This window comes from Cibotium barometz, chromosome 10 (assembly GCF_041138505.1).
Source record: "Cibotium barometz isolate CiBa-2024 chromosome 10, ASM4113850v1, whole genome shotgun sequence".
In the NCBI taxonomy this organism is placed as follows: domain Eukaryota; kingdom Viridiplantae; phylum Streptophyta; class Polypodiopsida; order Cyatheales; family Cibotiaceae; genus Cibotium; species Cibotium barometz.
The window spans coordinates 24,509,312-24,519,327 of record NC_141055.1 but is presented as its reverse complement, the minus strand read 5'-3'; the positions used below and the strand labels follow the sequence as shown (position 1 = coordinate 24,519,327).

The window sequence follows — 10,016 nt, the reverse complement described above, 5'->3', positions numbered from 1 at the left end:
AATACAAGTTATATAAAATTCGTTGTACTAGCTGTTGCTTCTTTTCGGTGCATGTAGTGACTAGTCACCGAAAACACAGCGCTGCAGTGGCAGGATTCTCCCATATTTTTTTTGGATTAAAAAAAGGTTCAAGTTGTAAATTACATATCCTTGAATTTCAAAATCTACTGCCGTCGAGCTAAGCACAGGCGTTTTTCATAGGCCAACACACACACACACACACACCCTTTGTTTCCCACACATCTCCTTCCCTTCCTCCTGCAAAGGTGCGCTTGCAAACTCTTGCAAAACACAAGCGGCTTCGACCTTTGTTGAAAGTTATGCGTGTACGTTGAGTTGCAGGCAGGCACGGCGCAGAAAAGAGGCGAAGCGCTTCTTCCAGAATCCTCGATCGCTTTGCTAAATCTAGCTTCAGTGCCGCTAATGATGGTTGCAGGACGGAAAACCAAGCTTTGCCTTCAATTAAAGCGTTGCAAGGTGTAATTGCTTGGGGTCGTTACCAGCCTCTGATCATACCAAATGCTACTAATCACAGAGAGCAAGCAGAGAGAGGCCTTTCTTGCAAGGTATAAGGCTTTGTAACCACACTTCACAGTTGAATAGCGCTTTGATTGCTCGTGGTATAACTTCATTCATACCAGTTTTGCGTTGGTGGTGGCAAAGTATACTCTCATTGTTTTGTTTGATTAAGGCGATCCCATGTTTGAAACCTCTGCACAATGCTGGCATATGATCCAGAGTTCACAGAATGAGGTCTTTATATCAAAAACTTGCAATCAAGAACAAGCCTAGGGCAACTTAAATGTATGTTTATATTGAATCCCATGATCATTCCAATAAAGTCCAACATCATATTCTTTGCCCTTTTAGGGGGTGGCTGGGTTTGAACCCACAACTAGGGTGGGGCGTGAGGTAACCACTTGGGCAAGAGCCTGACCAATCAATACCATGTTCCTTGACTGTACAACATCACAGAAAGGGAGTCAAAGAAGACAACAAATGCTGTAATATAACTTGCTTGCATATAGGCATAGGATTGAGATCATGTTGTACAAGTTAATAGCAGCCAAATGCACACTGACAAGGTTACTGCATTGAGGACACCAATCAAATCATCTAAAGGACTGACCCTTATCGAGTCAATACGCATGCTATGTGCACATCATACCCATTGCACAAGCCTTAGATTGTAATGTAGAAGGCCTTCATGAAGAGAAAAGTGTCACTAAAGTTAAGTTGGAGAACTATAACTGTGAGATCAAGATGATGAGAGATAAAGAACTAGTTCCATCATGTCAACCACTAGAGCCTGCTGGCAATCACTATCTCAAGTTTCAATCCTGTGGAATTCAGCTGATAAAAGCAATTGTGAATCCGGGACACACATTACCATCATGTAGCATTCATAGCCTCAACTAAGTTCACAGTTATGGCAGACGCCAATCTGGGTGTGTAATTGTACAGCAATAGCCATAATAATGTGGCAATAAAATTGAACCCAGCATGCAGAGCACATTTGCTACAATTTGCTTTTGCTAAGCTGCAAATGTCTGCTCTCTTAAGGCTTTTCCACAACCCTTAATTCTCACAAACCAGAAGGCTTTTCCAGGACCCTTCATGGCTCCTTGGAGCACTCCAAATCATCTCTAAAACTTTTCAACTGTTTATTTAAGGCAAGAGGCAATGCAACAATTCAGGCTCCTTCTGCCAACATCATGAGGTAAGCCTAGTTATACAAAAACCAGGTGTCTAATAGGAAACCCTAAAATGAGCAGAAAGTCTACCCGGTTTTCTGACTTGTCAAGACTCGAGTGGACAGGTCCAGTACTTTGAAACTTCTGCCCAGCATCAGGGTTAGCTAGTGTGAATTTGTACAGATGTGAGCTTGTACAGAGGTAAGCCAAACTTTTCCCCATCTGTTAATGCACAACATCCTATAAAGCTGGTCTAGAAAAATTCCTTTGATATGGGACCACTAAGGCTTAGAATATGAAGCATATTCCATGCAGTGGTGTTGCTGCTCCCTAAGACCAACAGTGTCAGCAGTTTGTTCAGGTGAAGGGAACGGAGGGGGGGTGTAGGCAGAGAACCCTTAAACTATCAGAGCCTATCTCAGAGAGAACTTTGAGGATTGCATGCCCAGTACATCACTGGTCGTGCCTGGCTGCACCAAACAAGCTTGCAACTGCACCCTTAGTTCTGTGACAAGCAATAGTAGCTCTTCACTTGGATTCTCTCTGGCTGCAATCAAGGATGCTAGATATTTCCGCCTAGTCAGCTCCACATGTTCAGCTTCTGACTCGTGCATTTGAGATGAGGTCATCGGATCTATCTCTCCATTTTCCTGTAACACAGCTTCAAAAGTACTTGGTTATACAATACACACTGCCATACTCAAAAAAACAATGTACACAGTGCACACTATAGAAACCAGCAGACTGAGCAACCATACTTAAATCACTTGATGCAATGGTTTGAGGAGTAATCTCTGGATTCTAAGGCTGTTTATACAGTATTCCTGCCCAGGCCACAGGTGGGGAATTGGATGGGTCCATTCCTACGGGACCAGGAGATAAACAGGAAAACCCTGACAGTGGCAGCATGTGAGGACCTCCACGGCCTGGATGGGAGGACCTCCGTTGACAGGCAGAGCTGCTTGTGTAAGCAGCCTAATAGAATAACAGTCAGTGGAAGACCATAAGAAAACATTCACAAAGCTAGTTTGAAGACAGCAAGCTCACCACGGTTGGCATGGCAGTTTTTGATGAGCTTTCAGGTACATCAACTTCTTGATCACTGTCCAGACTTGAGGAGAAGCTTTGCATCTGGAGAAGAAATGTGGCCACCTGGCACTGCAGGCTATGCAATTCTTCATGGACTTTGGCCACATTCAAGTTTGATGCTTCAACATCAGCTTCAGCTTTTTCTAGAAGAGAATGTAGGCTTGCAACCTCATGCTGCAGCAAGAAGAGAAACAAATCACATATAAGAAGTTCGCCTACAGCACAAATCCAGTACAAAGTGTGCAATAATTTACATGAAGATGTCTAATCTCCACCTGTTTTCCTGATAATTGATTGATTGCCTTCTGAATTTCCTGCTCCTTTATCAGAATCTGCTTTTGCAGTTCCTCAACACTCGTTTGCAGGCACAGGAGATCGACTTGTTGAGAGCTGTTCTCTGCGGCTTGCAGCTGGCTGTCTTTCTCCTGCAGCTTTTGTTCCAACTGTTCTATTTGACCTTGTAGCTGCGCAATTATCTTGCTGACAGCATTTTGGTCCACTTGATGGTCTGTAGGGAAAGAAAGCATTGGGATCTCCTCCGGATATGGTTCCCGATTATTCTGATACATGTTTTCAGCATTATCCCAAAACAGGCTATCTTTCACCTCCCCTCTTTTACCTCGAAGAAGCTGGCCATGACCCTTCTTCCCCTTCAAAGAATACTCAACTGCCTGGACATTTTATATAAAGCAATATAAACACTGTAAATCAATCATGTTTTGAAGCTTGTAAATGCAATATCACAAGCAGATGGCATCATGAAAAGGGCACTAAATAGCATTCATTGACAGAAGGATCCTGTTCTAAAGCTGATTACAGACAAACCTGAGCACGTCAGGATGGGCAGGGCAGGGACAGGGCAGATCCACTGTCCTATCTGACAGGCAGTCAAGATGAGCCTGCCAGTCTGGGGGCATATATGTTTGTAGAGAGCACTATAGATATTTAAGCCATAGTTGAAGTTTTATTGATCTTTGCAAGATTGAAGCACAATTTGAGAGAGGTTTGCAGATGGTTGAATGGATGAATACGTGTGCCCTACAGTTAAATCAGGATTTTGATGAAGTACAAGAGAAGAGCAGAGGATGACCCACCTTCTTAAGCGGCAAGGCATCACGAGATGGTGTGGGGGTGTAGATAAGAGAAGCATGTCGTGGAAATGACTTGCTGTTTTGTTGATCCTGCAATTGCCAAAGGAGACCACTGCTTAGTGAGAGGTAAACAAAAACACATGGAGCAACAGATCATGAAAGTGGGGATAGAGATGAACACGTCAAGAAAACCATGGGGTTCTTAGGAAGGGGGAGACCTAGTAAATGTTATGCTTAGAAAGGTGTGATGGGGTCAGAAAACATAGGCATTGTGGTGGGTGTTTAGAAAGTGGGAGACGAGAGAGTAGCTAGATCATGTACATATTGATATGGGAATATACAGCAATAAAAACATAACCGCTAAGACATCAAAATTTATGATTGAAATGATCGCTAGGACATCTTAAGCTGTAATTGCATCGAGAGTTTACACATCATATGCTGATACTGGGGAAGAATGTACCATGAAAGTCTCCACAAGGGGGATCATTTCCACCAAGTTCTGATAGAGCACTTTGTCTACACTGCCATCAGTGCCCATGATGGGCAGCAGGGAGGATGAGAGAGAAGAGGGGGATGACGAAGAGGCCGGAGTGCCGACACCATCGATCCATGCATGCGTGGCTGTGCCAACACCTCCTCCTGTTGCTGCGGCACCGAGTTTCCAGTTGTTGCTACTGCTGCTGTCTTTCCAGTTCTCTGCAGAGTAGAAGGGCTCCCTCTCACCTACTGTGTCCCACCTCTTACTGTAGTGCTGCCTTGCAGTAGCCGTTTGACCCACTTCCATAACTGGGTTTGGCTGCTCAGAGGGGGTGGAGGGGCTGGTAATGGTAGAGGGCTGGGAGCCTATGGTGCTTTGTTGGCGTTGTGGGCAGTGAGGCCATGGGGATACAAAGTGGGTTCTGGGGGATTTGTACAAAGGGGCAAGGTGGGGGATGTGGGCGATATGTAGAAACAGGACAAATGTGGGTTATGGAGAAAAATTATGCAGATCTGGCTATGGGGGAAAGGGGTTAGATCTCTCTCTCCCTCTCTCTCTCCCTCTCTCTCTCTCTCTTCTCTGTGTGTGCACATGCACGAGCCTTCAACAGGCCCCACGCCCTTTCTCTTGCACGACGCCTCACGAACGCGCATCAAATTCAACCCTTTTTCCAAGTTCCCCTGCTTCAGCTGGCAAAATCAGTGGAGAAAAGAGAGAGAAAGAACAGTTCTAACTGTTTCTCTCTCTTCTTCTTCTTCTTCTCTCTCTTCTGTATGCGAGTCTTTCTCATGCACATACCCTTATGGGTAGTTAGCCTTCACGCGAACACCGAACGGTTAAGGAAGAGCTCGAATTTTGCTTGCTGGTGGCCGCCATAGCCGACGCTGTTTTGTGGACGAAGCAGGGCCCCACCCTACACAGACCACTCTCTCTCTCTCTCTCTCTCTCTCTCTCTCTCTCACCCAGATCGTCTCGACATTTTCACTATACCATAATTAAGCCCGCACGCAATTCCATCAGATTAAACCTAAATCCTCACTCAAACACAGACCTGATTACAGAGCCAATTTTGCCGCATCTTTTTGCTCGCCCTTCAAGAAACATTTAGAAGTTATGTGCTAGAAGAGAAGTTGAGATCCATCTCTCTCTCTCTCTCTCTCCTTCTGCTAGAACCTCATCTTTTTGCACGCCCATTTAGGACTCCTGACTCGTCCTGAGTCCCTCTCCCTCTCTCTCTCTGGCAGGACAATTGCATTTGTTTTTGGCTCCATCTTCACATGGCTCCAGAGCCCAGACTTCCTCTGGTGGTGGGTGTACCCGTGAACTTTGAAGCTCTCTGTGTAACTCTCGGACAGCGTACCTCAAGTCCTCAACTTACCTTCCTGACAATCTGCCAACTGCAGCGTGCAGCGGCCAGCCTTGCATAATGTACAGTGTGCTGTGTACTGTGCAGTTTGAAACCATTCTCATTTTTTTGAATTTTAAATTTGACTGGAGTAGGTGGAGAGCATCAGGTGAAAGAGAGGTGGACTTATTTACATTTTTTTAAAAGGGAAATTATTTTTAAAAAAGTTCTTTTATTTTCAGAAAATCAACCTTAATCGTACAAACTTCTTTTTCCATGTGGTCAAATTGAACCAACCTTGAAACCTTCTTTTTCCATAGCCAATGAGTGTTCACTAAAGAATTTTTTACAACAAATACAAAAATATCTACATACAACACTTCTTTCTATTTTTTTAATGACCTGAATTGAACACCACAACAAACACACACTACCTATTACTACCTAGGAGATTCGATTCCACCACCTCAAGGAGGCACTCAAACACTTCCACCATTTGGACTAGGGGTTTTTGGCAACATTTCAAGTTTTTGATATAATAAATAGAAGACATTGAGGGCAATTTATTAATTAATATCGAATATTTTTCTTACGGGTTAACCTTACATAAACTTTAGAATGCTTGACGCTTGTCATCGTGTTCTCGAGCTTTCCCTCCTCTCATTTACGGTACAACAAATTTTCTCTCACACACACAAAAATCTTTCCCTCCTCTCATTTAGAGCACAACAAATTTTCTAGAAGTGTAGCAGGGCTGTGTGGGGCAAGGGTCACATAGAGCCATGTAGGGCATGCATAGAGCTTATTAGGGGCCAATAGGTTGCCATGTGTGAGTTGAACCTTAGAGAAAAACTTTATTAATTAGTGAACCGCTTATATAACAACAAAGATAATTTGATTGAATATACAACAAAGATAAGAGATAACTTTCAATTATAAAACTATGCCTAAACAATAAGAAAACTTTAATTAAAAAACTAAACTATTTTGACAAAAAATTTCAAATAATCAAATTATTCATAATACTATTTCACACCAGAAGAAATCCCTACTGATTGTCAAGTCGACCAAGCCATTGATTTTTGTGAAGCTCCAAATCACCAAAGTTCAAATATTACATGTTACACATCAAAATTTAGAAAGTGCAAAAGTTTTCATGCTTACACACTCTTAGAAGCCTCGGTTCTCACCACATCAAATCTTACCTTAGGAAAACAAAGTAAAAAAGAGTTATGAAGTAAAAAAGGCAGCTTCTCATGTTTGTCCTATTCATGCAATAGAGTTTAGTATTCTCTCTACTCTCTCTTGCAACCCTAATCTAGCATGTATGGATGTAACTAGAATTAGGGTTTCTCATACTTTGCACTAATGGTGGATTTCCACTCCAAGCTTTGCAAGGAATAACCCATTGAAGGAAGATATACATCAGAGCGACAAACAAGTGTGGGAGAAGCACAACATTGAACATCTCTCTCCATGCGAGGGTGAAGCTCATGAGCTCGGCTAGAGCTTGGCAATTCGATAAGTTCCCCAATGACCCTTTCTTAATCAAGGCTAAACATATTTAGTGTAGTTGGCACCTTATCGCTTCCGGTTGGGCATGCTTCTCATTCCGATTCCAATGAAGTCTCCCATTGCTATCGGCATTGAGTAGTGGCACACCACAAAAAATGTATGGATTTGGAATTGTTTTGTTGTTATTGTATGTGTTCTTTTTTATGTTTATTTTTGTTGATTAAAAATGAGGATTATGTTGATTGTGCATTAAGAAGTTCAAAGAGTCCTAATTGGGTGTGAAAATTAGTCATTTGGAATTAATTTTACTCTATCTTTTCTCTCCTTTTTGCTTAATCATGTTGTTTTTCATTCAATTGATTAGTATAGTTTCTCAACTTATTGATTAGATTAGGTTTTGCTTAAATTCTAGACTATGTAAGTGTAATAAAGTAATGTTAGGATGCACATGCACATGGGGGCTTAGGGTCATTTACACATGTGCACATGGGCCTCAGGATATAAAAGGCACATGTCTTGTGTATTTGGTACCTCATTACCATTATTACTTTTTGACATTTTATATATTGTTACTTTTCTTAGAGCTTGTTAACTTCTCATACAAGCTTTCATGGCTTTCTTCATGAAGCTATGGCTACTATAGGCATTGAGGAGTAACCTATGTGGACTCCAACCATTGAGTCTAGTTGTGGAGACTCCGATCAATGAGTTCTATTCTCTCATCTCTTTCTTGCATTGGTATCAGAGCTTTGCTTAGAACCCATTCTTACATTGGTATCAGAGCTTGGCTAAGGTCCTTGCGTAAGGAGTGATTATTTTTTAATTAAGTTTTACATATTTTTTCATTTCGCTTAGATCTTTATTGAGAGTGGATTAGCAACAATAAAATTAATATTACTCATTTTTAAGTACATACTAATCATAATTTTTAAAAACTCTAATCTATTGTTTAGTGGTCACATGCATATACATACACATTTACCTACACACAACAATAATGGACATTATAACATTAGTTTATAGGAATGCACAATAAAGTGTGAACACTAAGGGTCTTTTAGTGACATTTATATGCACTTAGGAGGTAGTTAGAACGGATGTACCTTTTCATTTCTCATATACACACGTTGGGGTTTTCTTGTTCATTCTCTCACACGACGAGCAATGTGGCTACTCTTTCATATTATCGGGCAATGAATCAAGGAATCATGCAATACAATGGCAACATGAAACTTTAATGGCAATCTATGTGTGTTAATCTTCGTTGGCTATCCGCCCGCCAACACTCTGGCGATCCCTGTTGTGCATGAACGAACCTTGCAGCAACATTTTTGAGATGGACAACATTCTCTGCGGTAACGTGGAGATCACCGACTATGGCATGCAGTCAAGGGAAGGTTGGCTGGGCATTTAAAGGGGTCGGTAAAGCGCAACACCGATTCACGCTTTCATGCTGGGATTGGATGCCCTTTCATCTATCACTTTCGTGGGAGAGGCGGTGGTGCCTGATGCCCTGTGCAAATGGATCATGGCTTTCTTAGGACCTTTGGATGAGGCTCATGGTGGTGATGATGGCTGGGGTGCCAGGCACTCGCCCATGAACAACATGGTGACATTCATCCAAGTTAGCAACCCAAGAATCACCAACCAGGTCAACAATACACACCAACTGATCCAGAAGGTGAAATCTGTGTGGGTGCAGTAGGTAGAAGTAGAAGACCAGATTTCGAAGCAAGCGACTTAGCCCGGCGGATCAGTCCAGCACATGTGTCTTCTCACAAGCACTCCAACTCCAATCCATAGCCTGAATTGGACCCAACACAGCGAATGTGAGAGGAAATCAATTTCAGCATAGCAATAGTCCCTCGAGTCCAAGACAGAGATCCGAGATCTGAGCAGTCCAAAAGCAAGCCACATGTTATTCAGAAGCAAGCCACCTACAGTCCAGATTCTGGAGTTTTGACGTCATCTGGAGTCTAGACCCCATTTAGCATCCGCCAATCCTGACTGACATCCGGAAGTGTGGATGAAGAAATAAGAGGTTCGAGCACCCGAGAGATGTGTGAGGATACTCTTCTAGGGCTTTCACACGTGGACACATTTATGATTTGACCACTACTCTTAGTTCTCGATATGACTTAAATATTAATGAATACCAACAAGTCTTAGTTTCTTTTATAATCTTGCTTAATGTCAAAAATGACATATATTAATGGATATCTTTCACACTAGGCCAGATAAAACTTAAAAAAAGTCCATGGCCATGGTTTCTAGCCTTAAACGAGTATGTATATAAAGTTTGTGACTTCCCTATTTTGACATTTAGTAAGAGGCATTCATTCCCTTGCATTGAGGTGTCCCTCTTCTCTTCTCTCTCTCTTACTTATATCTTTTGCATAGGTTGATGGTTTGCTTATTTAGATAGGATTAAGTGTAGGTTTCTCCCTTGCTTAAGCTTCTCCTTTAGCCCCCTCATGTAAGAAAGAAACACCGTAAAGGCTATCCTCTTCTTTGCCTCCATCTAAGGCAAAGAGAGCTCTACCTTCACTCACATCATAGCCATGGAATCTCCTCCATATATCCAAAGAGAGCTCTACCTCCATCTAGGCAAAAAGAGCTTTACCTTCACTCCCATAGCCCTGGAATCTCCTTGCTTTGCTTAGATAGAATTGAGAGTAGGCTTCTTCCTTGCTTGAGCTTCTCCTCTACCCCCCTCTTATGAGAAGACCATGGCAAAGATTATCCTCTTCTTGCTTGCATCTAGGCAAGGAGAGCTCTATCTTCACTCCCATAGCCATGGA

The 10,016-nt window shown here is 42.3% G+C and overlaps 1 protein-coding gene across 2 annotated transcripts; it reads right to left on the bottom strand.

The window, feature by feature from the left end:
• Nucleotides 1–633: 633 nt before the first annotated feature.
• LOC147634689 (protein MICROTUBULE BINDING PROTEIN 2C-like) lies at nucleotides 634–5,704 on the bottom strand. Of its 2 annotated transcripts, none has more exons than XM_086803830.1 (5): nucleotides 4,338–5,702; nucleotides 3,878–3,964; nucleotides 3,059–3,454; nucleotides 2,742–2,957; nucleotides 634–722 (listed from the first exon to the last, which is right to left on the bottom strand). In XM_086803830.1, exons 1-5 carry the CDS (start codon nucleotides 4,659–4,661, stop codon nucleotides 687–689), a joined length of 1,059 nt encoding a protein of 352 aa, XP_086659956.1. In that variant the 5' UTR covers nucleotides 4,662–5,702; the 3' UTR covers nucleotides 634–686. The 2 variants fall into 2 exon arrangements, with proteins under 2 accessions (XP_086659956.1, XP_086659955.1); XM_086803829.1 differs by lacking the exon at nucleotides 634–722 and adding an exon at nucleotides 790–2,344 and having other exon boundaries at nucleotides 4,338–5,704.
• Nucleotides 5,705–10,016: the final 4,312 nt, after the last annotated feature.